Source organism: Lissotriton vulgaris, chromosome 6 (genome assembly GCF_964263255.1).
Source record: "Lissotriton vulgaris chromosome 6, aLisVul1.2, whole genome shotgun sequence".
NCBI classification, from domain to species: Eukaryota; Metazoa; Chordata; class Amphibia; order Caudata; family Salamandridae; genus Lissotriton; species Lissotriton vulgaris.
In genome coordinates, this window is record NC_141694.1 from 1,783,427,138 (window position 1) to 1,783,447,312 (window position 20,175).

General features: G+C 45.3%; 1 protein-coding gene across 3 annotated transcripts in view; it reads left to right on the forward strand.

Moving 5' to 3' along the window:
* LOC147709479 (cysteine-rich secretory protein 2-like) overlaps positions 1–20,175 on the forward strand; it is a 190,299-nt gene that overhangs the window by 85,368 nt on the left and 84,756 nt on the right. For all 3 annotated transcript variants that reach the window (XR_015296696.1, XM_086928038.1, XM_086928039.1), the window contains exon 5: positions 15,848–15,996. Coding sequence is in view for 2 of the 3 variants with exons in the window: in XM_086928038.1 (XP_086784164.1) it covers positions 15,848–15,996 (149 nt within the window). In the remaining variant the exon portion in view is untranslated. The remainder of the gene's footprint in view (positions 1–15,847; positions 15,997–20,175) is intronic.

The window sequence follows — 20,175 nt, forward strand, 5'->3', positions numbered from 1 at the left end:
TGATTCTATTAAACCCTCGGTAGTTGCTCATTCGCTTGTTTGTAATGAAGTGGGCATGGAACCGTATCTCTTTTTAATGTATAGCCAACATGAGAGGTTTTTAATGACTCGTTTTAGGCTCAATTTGTTGCATAATATTTTAGCTTATCCGTCTAGTTTTAAGCAAACAATTGAGCAGAAGGGTGCCTGCGGCTGCGACAATAGGTCTCCGCAGGACACCCTTCATTTTGTATTACTGTGTCCTTTTTATAAAATACCGCGTCAAAGATTTCTGGTGGATATTTTAAAGGACTCAAATATTATCCATGCCAAATCTGCCTTATTATTCTTGCAAAGAGCAACTGAAACGCGTACTTTGTTTGCTATCATGAGCTTTCTAAAAATTGTGATTAAACTAAGAAATACAAGGGGTTGATGATGGTGGATGAAAGGGGATGAAACTTAAGGATTTTTGCTGCTCCTTGTCATGCCTACAGTCTGTATATATTAACTACAAAAACTCTTTTTAACTCGTCTTTTTTTGTTAAAAATTTGGATGTTCAGTATGTTTTTATGTGGTCATGTATTATTATGTATTTTTATGATGGTTTTTAACCCTCGAAATAAATAAAGAACTGAACTGAACTGAACTGAACTGAACTGAACTGAGTTGAAGTTCTTCAAAAAAGGGAAATAGATAAGTCGAACTTTCCATGTTTCCTTTTCAAACGTTAACCTATGGAGACATGAAGAAAAGTATCCACATTTTCCTTAAGGAAATACCATTTTAAGTAGTATCATGCCTGCTACGTCTGCGGCATTGAAGAGGCTTCTCTGTCTGCCAGAATGGATGGGAAGATTGAGGGTTCTTTGAAACATTGACATGCAGCAGCACATTTCTTAATTCTGGAAGCAAGAGAATTTCTTGAAAGACCTTTAGCTCCCCTTTCATTGTCTTTAAGACGGAGATTTTAGCAAATATGGAACTGCTGGCTCAGTTTGTTTTGGACTTTTGATTGGTTTCCTCTGGTCTTCTATTTCAGCCTGCATTGCGGCTCAGCATCTGTTGTGGTTAAATATGTTGAAGTTGGAACAGGCTCAAAAGTAGCTACTTCCACAACTTCCCTCTACAGGAGACATACTCTTTTGTGCAGAAGTGGGTGAGGTGGTACAGAAGGCTGTGGAAGAGAAAAAGTTGCTTCAACCATTGAAACCTTTTATGAATAGGCGCTCATTTGTGAACAGCATTCTAATCGGGCACTCCACAATTAACAGCCCTTTCAGGCCGAGCTTGAGGTCGGGGAACCATGAAAGCCGGAGAATCATGACCACAGCAGCCTCGAGAACTTCAGCAGTCTCAACCAAAAGAATGACAATTACTATCCAGTGGGGGAGGGAGAATAAGCCTCTTTGAGGTTGTTGGCGAGAGCTTGTGTCAGACAAATGGGGGCTGACGGTGGTGGATCACGGCTACCAGTTAAAACTCCAGTCTCTTCCAACCGATCACTTCCCTGTGCAAATGCTGAAAAGACAAGGAGAGCTTTAAGGACTCTCTAGCAGAAGGGAGCAATGGTGCTAGTTACTAGGCCAGAAAGGAAAACCAAAGGCAGATCGAAGCTCCCGTCTGCCACCAGATTTGAAATTCCTCAACAAATATGTAAAACAGATGATGTTCAAAATGGTGACTTTATGGAGGATCATTCCTCTGGTTTTTCCAGAAAATTTCCTCATGACATTGGACTTACAGGATGTGTTAGTTCAGGTCCACTCCCAGAGGTTCCTTAACTTTGTGGTATGGTCGAATAATTTATAGTTTAAGGTGTTTATTTTCACCATCTCCCCGTCTGCACGAATATTCACAAGGGTACTCGCACCAGTGGGTGTGCGTTGTGCATTGGCATTTGCTTGTTGTACAAGTCATACAAGTCTTACAATTCTTTCCCTACTTGGATGGTTAGCTAATTGTTGCATCCTCTCTTTCCAAGGCAGGAGAAGATGTGCCCCAAGTGTGCGATGGTCTCAAATCTCTTGGATTTCTCCTGAAAGAAGACAAGTCACAACTGCTTCCAACCCATCAGAAAAAATTAATTAGAACTCTTTTTGATGCAGTGTAGGTGACAGTTTTCTGGCCGGAGGACTGGATGTTGATTTTAAAATTTCATCTCCAAGAGCGTCTTTAGTTTCAGTCGGCTCCAGATCATCACTGTTTAAAGGTTCAGGGCCTAATGCAGGCTTGTACAAATGTGCCATGGGCCGTCTCCATTTAAGGTCGCTGGTACAACATGCTCTCTAGTTCATTGTTCTCCAGTTACATTCTTCAAGTTGATTCTAATGACGGATAAGAGGCTCAGGGCAAGAGGTCTCGGTCAGTGGCTCACAAGTCTTCCAATTGCCAAGAGCTAGCAGCTATTGGTATGGCTCTTCTCAGCTTTGCTCCCAGGGTGATGGGTCATGCTGTTCTTGTAAGGATGGACAATCAGGTGGCAAAGTCTTACAGAAACCGGCAAGAGAACATGGGATCCCACTCCCTAGCCCGATTAACTGACTAGATTTTCTCCTGAGCAGAAGTCCACTTGATAACATTTAGAACAATTAATATTCTAGTAATTTTCAATCTGCAGGCAGACAGCCTGAGCAGGAACATGTCCTTGGATTCCCATCTCAGTTTGCAGGCATTTCAGATGGCAATGAAGCTTTTTTGAGTTCCCTCTCTAGATCTTTTTGCATCCCAGTTGAATGCCCTCCTGCTGTGGTTTTGAACAGTGAAGGTGTTCCCAAGGCCTTGGAGGGTGAATGCCTGAGCAGTTCCATGGCCTGAGGGCCTTCTGTATGCCTTTTCTTCAATTTCCCTCCGGCTGAAGGTGCTACAGTGGATTCAGAGGGAGAAATACCAGTGATTCTGGTGGCAACGTTTTGGCCAAGGATACCATAGTTTCCGTTTTTGACTCTTCCAGCAGCGTATCCTCCCCTTCAATTAACATTCCCTCCCAGCCCTCTTTGGTTCCCATATCTATCTCTCAAACAGACCACCCAGTTATGATTGATGGCTTGGAAATTGAGAGGGGTGGGTTGCAACATTTAGGATGTTCACCACAGGGGGTGACCTGTGATATTCAATCGATAATGAAGGATTCCACAACTACAGCCTATATCAAGCATTGGAGAAAATCTTGTGTATGGTATTCTAAGAATTCCTGTGTCTCTGGTTAGCTATTTCACATTTTTTTATTTTTTTGAAGGATGGCTTCTCTAAAGGTTTAGCACACACTACTTTAGGTTCCCAGTGGGCCACCATTAGATCACATAGGCAGCCTGGAGGGAACTCTCTATTATTCTTCCTCAAGGAAAAAGCTACTGACAAGTCTTGTCTGATTCCTTCATGGGACTTATCAGTGGTTCTGGGGAGCTTGCAGGAAAGGCTTTTTAAAGCTTTGGATCAGGTGAGCTGAGCGTGGCTTTCCTCTAAAGTGATATTTCTGGTCGCCATAGGGGAATTGTCTTCTTTGATTGTCACCTATTTTTATCAAAAGTCTTTCCAGGATAGGGTTGTTATGAGGCTGAAGTTTCACCCTAAAGTTCCTTCCACTTTTCACTGCTCTCAGGAGATTATTTTCCCAATTTTCTGACCCCATCTAACATTGCATCCTCCCGGGATGTCCGTAGAGCTCTTTTCGTGTACCTGGAGCAGGCAAAACCATTCTGGCCACTCATTCTCCATTTGTTTCTCACGGGGCAGCCTGTAGAGGTCAAAAGACATTGAACACTACTATCAGTCGATGGGTCAGGCAAGCGATTGCTCATGCCTATTTTTCTATGGAGTTGGGCTTGCCAGACAGTGTCATTGCAAGGTCTACCAGAGCAGTGGCTGCTTCTTGGGCCCCCGGCAGGAGATCTGCTGAGCCGCTGCATGGGCCAGTTTCTGTCCCACTACAAGTTGGATTTGTTCTCACGAGAGACAGACAATTTTGGTAAATCAGTATTTAAAACACCAATGAAGTAATTGTTGAAAAATATATTTCTGGTTCAGAAGTATATATTTGGCCCTGAGCTGATTTTTTCTTGCACTTGGGTACACCCTCCTATGTTAGTACTATGACGAGGAGGACTTCTGTAGGAGGAATCAAGTAGTAACTTATTATTATTATTATTATCAATTGTGTTTTATTAAGCGCAAACAACCCGGGGGCCTCCTAGCGCTAAGTATTGCCATACTGGACAAGGAAAGCAGAGACCGAATTAGATGAAGAGAAGAGTTTTCAGTTTCTTACTAAATTCCAGAAGGTTAGATTCGCTGCGAAGGGTAGTGGGCAGGGTATTCCAGGCCTTAGCGGCATTCCAAGAAAAGGAACGTCCACCCCATCTGGTTCGTTTGATCTTATTGGTGGTGGCCAGAAAAGCAGTGCTAGATCGCAATGTTCAATGGGGGAGGTAAGGAGTTGCTAAAGAACAAATCATTGCTGGTGCTGTCTTCCACATGGCCTTGTGCATAATGCACATAGATTTGAACAGTACTCTGGCCTTGATAGGGAGCCAGTGAAGTTTTTTGAGAGCCGCTGTGCCTGATTCACGACAATTAAGGCCCAGCAAAAAGCGGGCTGCCGCATTTTGAGTGACCTGTTGTAGATACCGGGGCCCCCAGGTATAAGGAATTCCCGTAGTCCAGACGGGACAAGATGATGGCTTGCACCATTATTCTGCGGGCTTGGGGGGGAAGAAGAGGTAACACCTTCCTGAGCATGCGCATAAGGCCAAAGCAGGTGGCGGATAAAATAGTTGCTTGTTGAGTGAAATTTAAATTAGCGTCCAGCCAAATGCCCAAGCTTTTTATATGGGTTTTTGCTTGAGGTGGGGTGCCTAAGCATGTGGGCCAGTCCAGCAGAGGGCTAGAGATAGTAGGATTGCCCAGAATCATTAGCTCAGTTTTCTCTCCGTTGAGCTTCAGATGCGAGGTGGTCATCCACTGGGTAACCGCTATCAAGCAGTTACTAAGATTGTGAGGGGAGGTATTGGGCTGATTCATAGATACAACCAGTTGCGTGTCGTCGGCGTAGGTCACTATAACTAAACCGAACGAATGCACTATGTCAGCAAGAGGTTGCATATAAATATTAAAAAGGGTAGGGCTTAAGGCAGAGCCCTGGGGTGGTGCCCTCAATTACCTCGAAGGAACGGTTCTCCAGAAAGGACTGAAACCATTGAATAGCCTTCCCTGAAATTCCTATTTGATGCAGGCGGTGAAGGAGGATGCTGGTGTTGACAGTGTCGAAGGCGGCACTAAGATCAAGCAACATAATTGCTGTGGTGCCGCCTTCGTCCATCTGTTTCCCAGCCAATTCAGTTACTTTCAGAAGGGCGGCCTCAGTTCCTAATTTAGGACGAAAACCTGCCTGGGAATCATGGAGCAGATGATTATTTTCCAAAAATTGAGTAATGGAGGCATTGATATGTTTTTCTAGTAATTTACTAACCCAGGGAAGTAAAGAGATAGGTCGGTAATTGGCCATATTTTCAGGATCTAAGGTGGGTTTCTTCAGCAGTGCTCTGACTTGGGCACATTTCCACGCCAAAGGGACTAGGCCAGTGGTAATGGAGGTGTTTAGTATGTTGAGGATAACAGGTCTAATAGTATCTAAGATCTTTAGTAGATGACACGGGGGAACTGGATCGGTGGGAGACCCTGATTTAACTTTCCTCATAAGGATATCAAGAGAATCCTCATTAAGCAGAGGGAACTCTTCCAATTGGTAAGACCTGGTTTGCGATGGGAAAGTTCCTTCGTCAAAGACCAGAATGGGTGGGTCAAAAGTGGAGGAGATATTCTGTATTTTCTTGTAGAAGTATTCGGCCTGTTTATCACAGCGCATCTGAGCTTTACTGGGGTCGAGGGGAATAGGGGGAGTGTCAATAAGGGATTTAGCAATTTTAAAATTTTCTCTCGGGGAGTTGGAAGCGTTAGTAATTTTTCCTTCAAAGTAGGAGGCTTTCGTGCTTCGTATTTCAGCTTTGTATTTTTTTTATTGCTTCATGATGTTTCGCTTTATCTAAATTGCTGCGGGATTCCCTCCACGTTCTTTCAAGTTTCCTACAGACTCTCTTCAATTCCTTGAGTTGGGGGGTGTACCAAGGTGAGTCCCTTGACTTAGTCTTCTCTTTAAGGGCTTTCTGGGGTATGATAGCATCGAAGGCCATACATAGCCAATTGGTATAGTTGTCGTAAAGAGATGTAGGGTCAGCCTCAGCTTGGGAGGGGGCAGGGGACAGAGACTTGATCCACTCATCAGTGGACAGTTTTGTCCATTCTCTCCCTTGTAAAATAGTACGAGGACGTACCAGGGCCGAGGTGACTGGCAGCCACTGTATGGGAATCAAATAGTGATCCGACCATGTAAGAGGCAGGGGAGTCCCTACCTCAAGTCTTGGATCATTGCTAAATACTCCGTCTAGGAGGTGACCTTTTTCATGGGTAGGTTTAAAACCCTTCTGTGTGATTTGTAGGGCCTCCATAATGTCCAGCAGAGACTTGGTCACCGGGTTATTTAGATCATCCAAGTGGATATTAATGTCTCCTAGCAGGGAAAAATGAGGTCTAATGACTACTGCCTCTGCAGCTTTGGATTGAAGTGAATCAAGAAATTCTCCCATTTGATTAGGGGGACGGTAGATAAGGATACCGGAAAAGGTAGCGGTGGGAGCAAAATCCAATGCGAAATGCATGCTCTCACAATTAAATATTGTAGCCGGACTGGTCCTACAGTGATAGTGGTTTTTAAAAAGTATGCCCAGGCCTCCTCCCCTGCCCTCCGGTCTGTCGACCCTCTGAAATCCATATCCCAATTGCATAAGGGATATGATATCCGGATCAGATGTGTCTTTAAGCCACGTCTCAGTCAAAAATATGGCATCAGGACTGTATTCTTCTAAGAGGAGTGACATTTGAACAGCGCGTTTGACGAGGGAGCGACAGTTTAAAAGAAACATTATATAGGGTTTTACCGTGTGTGGATTGCTCCCATGGCTAGAAAGTAAAAACTTGCAATGAGAGCAGGTGTCACTAGTTGTACTACAGTTAACTGAGTGCCAGCAGAGATCCTTCATGGGCGGCATTACATTTTTTAGAGTATGGGGATCATAGCGTATTGGTATAATGCCATCTAGTCTGTTTTGAGCAGGGGGGTGGCCCCTGGTCCCGTCAGGTCGTGGACGGGCGCAGACGGGCATGTCCGTTGTTTATATCCATAGTTGTGGTGGGCGGGAGGAGGGTGGGAGGGACGATCAACTGGACCGCCGACCTTCCCTACCTAAGATGGCGGGTCCGGTAGGTGGGGTGAATGAACAGCGTCTAGCACGAACCGCGCTGTGAGGGCCGGTCGTGACGCTACCTGGGCGAAGCAGTCTCGCACCAGGTAAGGAACAAGCGAGTTTAAAAACTGCAATTAAAATATTTACACTTCTAAAAAGGATCTTGCTCCTAAAATACCGGGTACTCACAGCGAAGATACCCAAGATCTCGGAGTAATAAGTCCGTGATATTATTCTTAGTCAATAATATATGGCTATCAACAGAATGCGCAAGAGAGCGCTAAGATCCCCGGCTTCCGCCTCAGGGTAAAGTTCAGCAATACTACTGTAAGGTAGGGAGCAGCCCTTAAGTAGCCTGGGAGGGCGGGAGGGACGATCAACTGGACCGTCGACCTTCCCTACCTAAGATGGCGGGTCCGGTAGGTGGGGTGAATGAACAGCGTCTAGCACGAACCGCGCTGTGAGGGCCGGTCGTGACGCTACCTGGGCGAAGCAGTCTCGCACCAGGTAAGGAACAAGCGAGTTTAAAAACTGCAATTAAAATATTTACACTTCTAAAAAGGATCTTGCTCCTAAAATACCGGGTACTCACAGCGAAGATACCCAAGATCTCGGAGTAATAAGTCTGTGATATTATTCTTAGTCAATAATATATGGCTATCAACAGAATGCGCAAGAGAGCGCTAAGATCCCCGGCTTCCGCCTCAGGGTAAAGTTCAGCAATACATCAAGGTATTTATCAAGTATGGTAAATACCTGCTATTCCTAGTGTCCTCTTGAGAATTATGCATAACATACAGAACAGGTATTTAACACATTGAGTTCTGAATGTTTTGCCTTTTTTACGTGCCTGATTTAATTTGATCAGTTTTCCATGTCAGATGCTAAATTATAGGGGGGCGGTATTTAGCCTCAACTTATAATGAGGGCATAAGACTGGAGAAACCCACACCTACAGTAAATGTTTTTGTAAATTAGACCCAGAATGCTCCAGCAAGTGGAGACATGCATTGGGATAAGAGGACTTTGAAATCCTTGACTTTCCTGTGCACCTGACTAAATATGTAGAGGGTAATTGTTTTGTTCCTGCGGTTATAAGTTCTAGACCTATAACAGGCCTTGAACGCATGTTTCTTTCTTTCCATGGACTTATTTTATATATTTAAAATTGCATCTAGACTGTGAACATTGATATACATTGTGTTATCATCACAGTATTCACTATCTAAACATAATTGCCATATGTGGGAAGAGGGATCTGGTCCGAAATCTATGTATTGATGTTTCGTTAAGCAGCATTTGTCTTGACTTACATAATCACAAATTGGAAAACTGGAGAATGTAAAAAGATACATATGGGGTCTCAGTATTTTCAAATCTGACATATCTCAAGTATTTTATACCAGAAACATCACACAATTTTTTGTTTATAGCTATGTACTTACAAGTGCTTTTTAGTAAGAGTTTTTTCTCTCTAGCGGCTCACCAACAGTAATTTGGCAAGCGCTTGCGAGAAATAATCAATCAGTAGACCGCCTCCTGGCGAGATTTCTCATCACATGGGTTCGAGGCAGGTCGCGACCACTCGCATTGAGAAATCTGCCATTACCATTGACGAAGCTGCAGCTCGAGTAGAATGTCTAATCGACTGCCAGGAAGCAGCAGCACCCTGTGGCGCGACACGTATTGCCATATGTGCTGATTTTACAGCATGGGACAAACTCCTGCTAAAAATCTGTGCAAGCAGGGTGACTTACCAAACTCCACCCCTGCAAGGTACATGGAGGGGTCCCCCTCCAGACTCAATCAGGAGCTCTCAGGCCAGGGTACTCTACTGAAGGGGCCCCCCACGGCCTAGGGGCTGCAGGGGCCTCTGTTACGCCACTTCAATGTACATAGATGTATGGTGTTTTTTGTCCTCTCTCAATTTGCAGTATGCTTGAATGAATACTTAAATAATTATGACTTCCCTTGCAAAAATATTAATAAAAAAAAAAAAATTAAATAATTGTTCAGTATCACATAATATGATCATGTGCAAGCTGGGATTGAAGCAAGGCGTTTTCCTGGTTTCACTTTACGCAATTCAGTTGCTACATGGTTATTTCTTTCTCTTTACAATTTTGACAACCCCCATGCTTTGTCTTACGTTCTTTGAGGAGATAAATCAATGCACTGTGATAAATATATCTGGATTTTGTATGTTTGAACAAGACTGGTGATGGTATTTTAATGAATAAGCTAAAATTAAAACCAGACTATCTACTGTTGCTCAGTGCTCACAAAGCTAAAAGTACTTATTCATTGTCAATCATTCTTTAATTCATTTATCCACCCACTCCTAATAGACCCTTACAGTCATTTGTTCATTGTGCCACGCAGCCAGTTCTCCAATCTTTAGACAATCAATTATTGGGCATGGTTCTAAAATGAAAAATGTGTTAAAAAATTATATTTGTAATTTGATTTAAAAAATGTCTTGGTGGTGGAACACCGGCCTCTCCAAACTCCCTTACAGGTCAGGCTTGTTTGCTGCGTGCTGTATGAGGGCTGTTCTCAGTTCTTAATTTGAGCGGGTGGTTGCAGGTGGAGCCCACTGGCACTTAGTTTTGGGTACTAGCACTTATTTGTTGCTCAACAGACTCTGAGCAATAGAAAGAAAAACACAAAAGGGGGAAAGAAGGATGAAGAGAAACAAGGGAAAACAGAGAAAAAGAAAGAAGGCAGGTGTGAAAATAACCTGTAAAAGTGGGATAAAGAGATGGGGAGTGTCTGTTGTTAATAAAAGAGGCATGAAGTGGAATCAAAACTACGCAGCCCCCTCACTTGATAGAGAAAGCAGCAGACTTCCCAGCAAAGCTGTGGGCACCGCCACTTATTCTTTTACAAATTAAGCACGGACAAATCTGAGAAATTGAGTCAGGGTTGTTCCCAGTGCGGCCATTACTAAGATGGTCAGAGAAATATGATACAAACTGGGGGAACATTTTCCAAAGCACAGGTTTCAGTGTTGCTGTAAGAAAAAAACAACTGGTTTCAGACACATCTGTATTCGGAGGCCATAACTTGCGTTGTTGTATTTGTGAGCGCTGGAACACTCGTTGGAGTAGCTGTACGCTTTACAAGTGCCAGTTGATTCATTGTTTTCATTTGTGTGTTCTGATGTTATAGAAAGGGCTTCCAGGGACAGAGAAGAAACCATTTGTTGCAGAAAACAGACACCATCCTGCAAGTGGAAGACATGCTTTTGATGCACATTTTCATAAAATGACTTTTAATTATGCCGGTCTCGGCCACCATAACTACAACAAGCCTTACGCGTGTTCATATGGTCTGGTACTTCCCTAGGTTCCTTCTCCCACCAGGGACTACCCACTCACATAGTATTGGACACCACACCAAGATTGTTTATACATATTGGATTAGGTGGGTGTAACCCCCCTTTAGCCGTATTTTATTAAACAATCGACAAACAATTTAAAACTTTCATTACAGAAATTAACGCAGAAAGTACAGTTACATTGATAGACACAGGTTGTTCAACGGCTAACCTGAAAATAGTCTCATACAGAAGGCACTCCTACCGTAAATCTAAGAATGCATGATTTACTTTCTGTGTGTCACCTCTAGAGCCTACGGCAAAGTCAACGCCTGGCAAATCCCTCCCCCCTAGTCCCAGGATGCTACCCATATTACTCCCGGAGCAAGGTTGCAAAGGGGGTACAGCTTATCGGACGGGTATTTTCCCCCGGGCCCCCCCTTCGCCCGTTGTCTTGAACTCCCTTAAGGGGGGTGCAGACTTCTGCATAACTGCCCCTTGCTGCGCATGCAGGTACAGGGGTGGCAACAGGCCGACTGGGGAGGATGACTCCCCCGGCCCCCGCACCTTGACAGCCTACTTATCAGCTGTCACTACCCCTGGAGTTACATGGTGCTGACCGCTAAGGACCACAGATCAGGCTTACCAATGTTGAACTTACCGCCACAGGCCAGCTTAGTTGACCGACTAACTGGCCTCCCCCTCAGCTACCTCATAACGGCCCTGAAGCACGTCTCAAACTTTCCACCCATGCTAGGATGTCCTCCATAAATGCCTGGTTCCCCTTGTGTGAGAGGGGCACCCCATCTTGTAGAAAAAACTGTTCCCCCTTTATGTACCGGTGACCTATGGTCCTCAGTCTTGGAGTCCTGAATAATTTATTGAATTTGCTGTTGAGCCGCTTTACTGCGTGAATCAACACCCTGACTGATTTTTCCCCCCTCCAATAGAACCTGTGTATCATGTGGGAACAGGCTATGACCGAGTGGGGGCCCTGTCTTGCTAGCCACCCAAACCTCTGTGAGGAGTTCCTCCACTAGTACCCTATTCCCCAGTTTCGCCAAATCATTGCCTCCCAGGTGCAGGATCCAGATTGCCGGTGGTTCCGTGCTTGTCACTAAAGCGTGGTTCACCAGTTACCTGAATTGCCCAACGCACAAACCACCCTGACCAAAGAATGACCAATTTGCCCCTGCCCGGCATGCCCTAGCCCCGACTGCCCCTGTAAAGAAATTATTCAAACGGCGAACATACGAATGTCCCACCACCCAGATCTCCTGATTTTCTTGGTACGAACCACATTCGTCATTCGTCGGTGGTCCGCTGTCTGTTGCGCTCTAGGATCTTCCTGCGGTGTGTAGTCTACAGTGGAGGCAGGCCTCTTCCCCAAGTCACAGGATGAAGAAGCTGCAAGTAAAGTATAAAAGAAAGCCAAGGTAAATGCATTGCCTACAGCAGCATATGCAACACATGACTGCAACAGTACGAAATCACCATTTATTTAGTGCAACCAAGAAACCCCCACATTCCTGAGTAACAGTAAGGAAAGGCCCCGCAACATCGCGCACGGGCGCAATGCCAGACAGCTGAGCTAGAGCATATGCAGCCGCACATATCTCTTGTAACAGTTTGAGGTCCACCCACCAATTCTCTTCACTCTTTCACCGCCCAGCCCTCTCGCCGCTGCCTCAGTTGCCGCCCCTAGCCTAAAGAAATAAGTTCCAAAATCAGCGCTGTCAATGCCTACTTTCCTTAATGCAAGGAGCATGACTCTCTTGAACTGGAACACTGTGAGCGCTACACTGTACCCATGTATCAAAAGCGGCCCTCCCGAGACATGTGGCCTTTGGGCCAGGAACGCCTCCAAACAAGAGACAGGGCAGCAAGATGTATCCCCTGCTCTGTGCAAAACTATGCTGTCCCCCTTTCCTTCCTGGTCGGTTTTTGACTTGATAATGGAAATTAGCACCGCGTCTTTTTTGATCTTCACGTGCCCCGCCTGCAAACCTCCCAGCCAATCTTTCTTTGGGGCAAAATGCCGCCTGAAACAACACTGTCTCGCCTGTTGAAGCGCGGACCTCTGCCAGCGCCCCAACCAGTTTCCCTACTGTCTCCAAACCGATGGGCTTTCTGACATCTGCCTGCCCCCTGCAAACGCTGCCATCCTTTCAAGGCCTGCCGTACCACAAAATTCTTTGTGGGATACCCATCCGCCTTTCAGTTTGGCGAAACATGATATGGCCGCCATATGCCTCCTTCTTGCCCCCGCCACTGTGCGCCCCTGCTCCCACATGAAAGAAAGATATGCCAGCATTGAAACTCAATCGTGCCATTTGTGCTCCCACTGTTCCCCTAGAAAGATACAAAAGGAATCAAACGCCCCTTCGTAGGCGCTCCTGGTCTTAGTTGCTAGGCTTACTCCCACAAGGTGCGATACTCTGGGGCACCAAGTTGCTAAAGCTGTTCTGGGAAATGCGTCGGGTCGACCGCCGCCTCTGGGACGTGTGACCTGAATATCTGCATTTTGAAACGAGAGAGTGCGTCAGCCTCATGATTCAATACACCCGGGACACGTTTGGCTCTGAAAAGGACATTCAACTTCATGCATTGTAAATCGATCTCTTTAAGCAGTCGGAGCAACATACTGCACTTGGCCGTTTGGATGTTTAGGCATTCTACCACTGCCATGTTGCCTTACCAGAAAATGACTGATCGGTTCCTCAATGCATCCGCCCAAACGGACAGTGCAACCAGAATTGGGAAGAGCTCCAGGAAGCTTATGTTACTGGTGAGCCCAGAGTTCCTCCACCAGTCTGACCAGTGCTGTGCCACCCATTCGCGGCCTAGAATTGAACCGAAGCCTTCGGTGCCCGCCGCGTCCGTCATCAGGCCCAGCTCATGACTGACCAAGGGCGCACCTGGTCACACCACCCTCCCATTGAAATCACGCAGGAAAAACATCCAAATCCGCATATCCTGCCTGACTTCACTGGACAGCCTGGTGTGGTGGTTATTCTCCTTAAGACCTGCCATGGCGTGAGCTATGGAGCGGGAGAAAGGGCGCGCATTGGGACAATGCGCAGTGCAAAGTTCAACTGCCCTACCACTCTCTGTAACTGGTGTAATGTCACTTTCCCCCTGCTAAGGCACTGTCCCAGGGCCTCCCTGAAATCCCTGACTTTCTCCTCTGGCAGTCGAGACACCCCTAGTTCTGTATCAAGTTCTATGTCCAGGAATTTCTATCGTGGTGCTTGGGCCCATCGCCTTACCAGGCACCAAGGGGACCCCAAATTCACTCATGAGGGCGCTGAATCTTGCCAGCGCCGCCCCGCATTCCCCAGAACCCAGGGCTCCCAGAAACAGGAAGTCATCCAAGTAATGGCTCACCCAGTGATGTCCCGAGTCCCTCCTGAATGTCCATTCCAGAAAAGAGCTGAACTTTTCAAAATAAGCACATGACACTGAGCAACCCATCGGCATACATTTTTCCACATAATACTCCATGTCAGATTTTGCTACTAACGCCCCCTGACCCCCCTGACGTCCTGAGCATTTCTACTGCTTGGTCAAAGGAGGCGTATTTTACACTACAAAGGGCGTCAGCAATGGCATTGTAGATAGGAAGGAGAGAAGCAAGCCCCAGGTATAGAGGACCATAGAGAACTAGCAATTGGCATTTACAAACCTGGCATGCTTATTTGTTGAAAAATTGTAGAAGAGTGCAGCAGCGCTGTTTTTTCATGAACAGAAGGTACATGAGGCACAGCAGAAGTACCAGGGGGAATCTTGGTTACACTACGACAAGGGCTTTCGAGAAAAAATGCAAAAGTGGCCAGTGATCGAATGGGACCACAAGGATGTGGAGGGTTTCACAAGCCACATGGTAGCAGGCAGAAAAGGGGTTGTAGCTCGTGAAAGCCATTTTTCTACCTCAGGTTATAAAGGGAAATTCGAGAGTGGCACACAGGGTGGGAAAGCAGTACTGGTGGGCGGAATTTGCGTAATCGCGTTACGCAAATCTCCGCGAAACGGTACAAAATCTCCGCCCACATTGAGAAATTCCGCAATTGCTTGTTCGGGATGCTTTTTTCCTGTTCGCAATTGCTGTTTGTGTGCTCGGGGGAAATATCTCGCGAACACGCATATGGGGAACGCAAACAAGCAAAAAATTTCAAAGGTTGCGGAACGCAGAATTTTGGGCAATTTTGCGTTCTCCGTGGAACGCCTAATTACCCAAATTCCGCAAATTCCGCGAGCGTAATGAAATTTAACACCCAGGCCTAGAAAGCAGGGAAAGGCTGATCAGCCACATGTTGGAAATATGACAAGGACGAATGCAAATGGGGTCCGGCTTGCAGATTTATACACTGCTGTGGGATTTTTTGGAGGCACCCACCCGGCCATCCGATGTAGGCAGCTCAAGGGAGCGTAGGAGAGAGATGACAGCAAACCCAAGGAATAGAGAGGAACAGGCACAGGGGCAAAGAGAGGAAGCAAACATGGCACCAACACAAACACTACCCAGACCCATAATAGTTCGAAGATTGGTACAGCTACTAGGTGCATAACGAAGTAGACAGATGGGCAACTCTTAGAGAGGGGTAGGTATCGTTCTACCATGGTGCTAAAACAATGCTCATGTGCTGGCATATAAACAAGGCGTAAATCAGGCTTACACCTAGGATGCAAACCCTACTCTAAGTGTACCTAGAGTGTATGTAGGTGTAGAGCCAAGAATCCCCCCAAGGAACAATTCAACTGCATTACCTGGGAAGGAGTGAAGGACCCCGTCTTGGTCACGAGCTGGACACTCTTCTCGAGATGTCAGGCCACTGCGTGGTGATCTCTCAGCATGCACGGGACCTCGGTCTCAACGCAAGTACCTCCTCTACTAATCTATCAGGCTGCTCATCTTTTATAATAGAAATGCGATGTACGCTTAGATTAGTGATGTTGTGGATATATATATATATATATATATATAGTCTTGTTGCCCCGTGGATGAAGATAGTGCAAGACCATGTTCATGATGTTCAGTGCGTTGTAATAATGTTGCTAGATATAAAAGAAGTTTAGTTTCACAGAAACTACTCCAACATTGCTGTGGGTGCAAATGTATGCCAAAGGTCGCATTTTGGGGAATGTTATTCGTGAGGACAATGTAAGAAATGCGCTGCTTCACTACATGGGCCTAAACTGGGAATATAACACAACCTTGCAAGTATTTAATGAACATTGTCTTGTTTTCAGCATCCGTATGTGGGGAGAACCTCGCTAAGGCAAGCGGAAGGCCTTTATCGTGGGATGGTGTTATGCAACTGTGGTTCGACGAGGCCAAGGACTTCAAGTACGGCGTTGGTGCAACAAAAGAAGGGGCAGTAATTGGCCATTTGACTCAGGTATTCAAACCTAGTGCTCTTAATTTATTTCTCTTATAGACTATCTTTGACCTGTTCTTTTGTCAAAAAACCATAAGCCAAATTGACTTACAATGAACGCCTTAACAATATGTGATTAGTATTGCAATGTGTTTTAATATAAAAATAGATATGATAGGGTTTAAGGAACAAAGTTTCAAACTATTGTAGAACTTTGGATGTGTCAGTGCATACTATTTTGGAACAGCACACTATTGATGGATGGACGTTTCTGGTTCGTTAAAAGCTTAATCGGGATCCATTCCAAGCTAATAAATGGAAAATGTGTACGTGTAAACAGTCCAATAAAAAGTATATAAAAGATTTGCTGTGACAGAGCTAAAATTAGTTTTGAACAGATGCTCCCATTTCAGATCAGAGGTTGGTTAATTTAATTTATATTGAACGCTGGCAAACAGCACCAGATTGCGAACACTGCATTCACCTGTGTGAAGTAGTCTGCTTCGACAATAATGACTGCACTCTGACATCTAATAAGAACATAAACCACTGATCAGCCAGGAACAAATGTGCTCCGATCACCCTGCCACCACATGTTACAACCACGTGATGGTCAAAGCTTCAAGGAGCTATTCCAAATGCCAGTCTACTCACTGCATATTAAATTCCAAGCTGAATGTCAGAAAGACCATTTAATATGTGGATAAATATTAATTCACTTGATACATATTTCTTGTGGATATCCTGAAGCGGCGGAGGCAGTGGTGTCATTACAGTGGCGGCAGGAATCTGTTGGAGGCGGGTTGGTTGTGTGCATGCAAAAAATGAAGAGGTGCACGTGTGCAAATATAATTTAAGAATACAATCACAATCCTTTGTCTTTACTATTCAACCTAGAACAAAAAACAACGATAGAAAATTTAGCTAGGAACTTTACGACTTTAGATGTTGTTCCATCTAATAATCTCCGTCACATCAGATGGGCAACTTTAGCAGGCAACCCAGAGGATATGCAGGTCCTTGAGGGGTTAGTTATTGATGAAGTCGTCAGACTACAGGTTTTAATGAACGATGAAAATTTTAAAGCAAGGATTGAAGAGTCACAGCCAAAGTTCTTTGCTAGTATCCAGAAGCTATTCTTTAAAACAAACAAGAAGAGGAAGGGTATTGGACCACCCATAAAGAAGGGATGGTACGACCAACAATGTAGAATAGCAAGACATAACCTTAGTATCGCATTAAGATCTAGAACGGGAGTTCTAAATGCAAGGGATGAATATAGAAAAACCCAGATTAAGGCAAAAAAGCAATGGGACGAGAACCTTTGGCTAGATTTGAAGAAGGCTTGTGTTGATAAACATCAGAAAGAGTTCTGGGCCATATTAAAGTGGGGCTCAGGGGGTGTAGCTGAATGCCTGAAAAATCATGTACCTAAGGAGTCCTGGGTGGAGTTATTCAAACCCCAATATGCTGACAATCCAGGTCCACAGGCTGTTCCCCCTTCCAGAAAGGGTATTTTTTACTAATGAATTATTCTCATTAAAAGACGTACACGAGGCAATGGATGGAGTGACCAGAGGCAGGGCACCAGGAATCGATGGCATACCGGCAGATGTTTTCCTATCGGACAGACATAGCTGGTGTAAATACTTTGTATGGCTTGGAAATGCCATTGCACAGGGGGCAAAGATACCAGCAACATGGAAAGGAGCAGAAATAATCCCAGTCTACAAAAAAGGGGACAAGGCTCTACCAAGCAACTACAGGCCCATCAGCCTCATCGATTGTGCCCAAAAACTGATGGGCAGGATGGTTCAAAACAAGATACAAGCCTGGATAGTTGATAAGGACATCCTTTCCCCTTACCAAGCGGGATTTCGCCCTTTAACCAGCTCTGTCGATCAGGTGTTCCACTTCCTAACTATATACTGGAAAAATGTTACCCTGCTAAATGGTCCTCTGTTTGCTGTTTTCGTTGACCTGAAGTCAGCGTTTGATTTAGTTCCCCGGCAAAAACTCTGGGATGTTTTAAGGGATTTAGGAATAAGTCCTGAATTATTAACTTTGCTTGTAAGGCTCCATGAGAACAACTATGCCCGGATAAGGTGGGGAGCCCAGGGAGAGGTCACGGAATCCTTCCCTGTTGAGAGAGGCGTAAGACAGGGTTGTGTCTTGGCCCCCACCTTATTCTCCCTTTGCATCAATGGCATTGTGGACTTTCTGAAGCAAGTTCCGACGGATGCTCCATTACTAGACGGGAAGCGAGTTCCAGTACTAATGTTCGCAGATGAAACCCTGCTGGTCTCGCGGACCCCTAGTGGTCTACAAAAGACAATAAACGCTTTTGGTGATTTCTGCCGGATCCGGGGCTTAGAAATAAACACAACCAAGACAAAATTTATGAATCTGAATCCCTCTAAGAAATTCAAGGGGAAAATGGTTTACAATGGGGCTTTTTTGGAAGAAGTGGATGCCTTCACCTACCTAGGCATCTCCCTGAATGCTAGTATGAATTGGAGATCTCATATGGACTTTGTACTGTTAAAATTTAATCAGTTGGCAGGAGCAAAAGCCAAAAAGCACAAATCTTCATTCACAAAACCAATACAGCCAATAATGGAGATCTATGGCATGAAAGTGCTGGGTGCATGCCTTTATGGATAAGAACTTTGGGGTTCCACCAATTTGAACACTTTAATAGTGGCAGAAAACAAATTTCTGCGGGGCCTAATCGGTGTTCCACAGAGCACTCCCTCAACTCCTCTCCACTACGACCTTGGGAGGAAAAGGATTGAGGACATGATCAGACTGGGTCCCCTCCTATATAGGAGGCGTATAAAAACCACTCCGGAGTTGAGTCATTACGCAGCTGCCCTTCTGGATGTCGATAACTCTGACATTTTCCATAAAGTTGTTTGGCTAAAAGAAGTGAGGAAATTACTTCAAAAATTGCACCTTGAACACTTGTGGTCCGTAACAGACCCAGATGATTTTCCTTCAAAGACTACACTAAAAAAGTTATACTGGGACATGATAAACAATGCTGCACTGACCTCTAGTCAATCTCCTGCCCTGACATCCCAGTTCCTAGAAGTTAAAACTTCCCCAATGTTTGAACAGTATTGGGATTTGATCTCCAAGCCTCTAGATAGGAAATTGTTTTTCCAGTTCAGAATTGGCACGTTGCCCCTAAATGCTTTTACTGTCAAATGGTCTTCTGATAATGTAAACACATGCTTCCATTGTAAATCCCATGTAGAAGATATCTTGCATTTTCTATTTGTTTGTCCCTTATATGCTGCCCCAAGGAATAGATGGTTGAAATGAAATGAAATGAAATGAAATGAAATGAAATGAAATGAAAAAGAATTTCTAAAGCGCATGGCTGCCCTTGAGCGTCCCAGCGCTACGTGTACACACAGACAGACCTCCTCTGAACCGCATCCCGAGATGTTAGTCATTCTGGGGGAAAAGGAACGTTTTCAAAGATTTTCGGAATCTGGTCAAGTTAGGTTCTTTCCTCATTGATGTTGGGAGGGAGTTCCATAGCTGGCCCGCATTTATTGAGAAGCGGCGTCCTCCGGCCCTTGCTCTTTTTGCTCTCGGGATAGCTACCAGGTTTTCCTCGCCAGAGCGGAGCGTTCGTGATGATTTGTAAGGGCGGATCAGATCTCTGAGGATCGGAGGGCCTGTGCCTTGGAGGACTCTGAACACTGTACAGAGCGCTTTGAATTTCACGCTCGCTCTTATGGGCAGCCAATGGAGTGCTTTCAAGGCCGGTTTCGCTGACGTTCTTCTGGGTGTATTCGTCAGCAGTCTTGCGGCTGCATTCTGTGCCCTCTGGAGCACGTTCAGGGTGTATTCCGGTGCAGCCAGGAAAAGGGCGTTGTTATAATCCAGTCTTGACAAAATAAGGCCCTGTACCAGCAATTTCCTGGAGTCTAGTGGGAGTAAGGGCATAACTTTCCGTATTGAGCGGAGCAGCCCATAGCAACACCCTGCGGTTTTTTTCGCCTGAGTGTGCATCGACAGCTCCGGTTCAAGCCAGACGCCAAGACTTTTTATGGATCCCTTCGGGGTCGGAGGATCTCCTAAGCAGGCCGGCCACATACATTTGGGGAGGGAGGTGCAGAGATTACCCAGCAACATCACCTCGGTTTTGGAGGCATTAAGCTTGAGTCTTGAGTCGGCCATCCATGC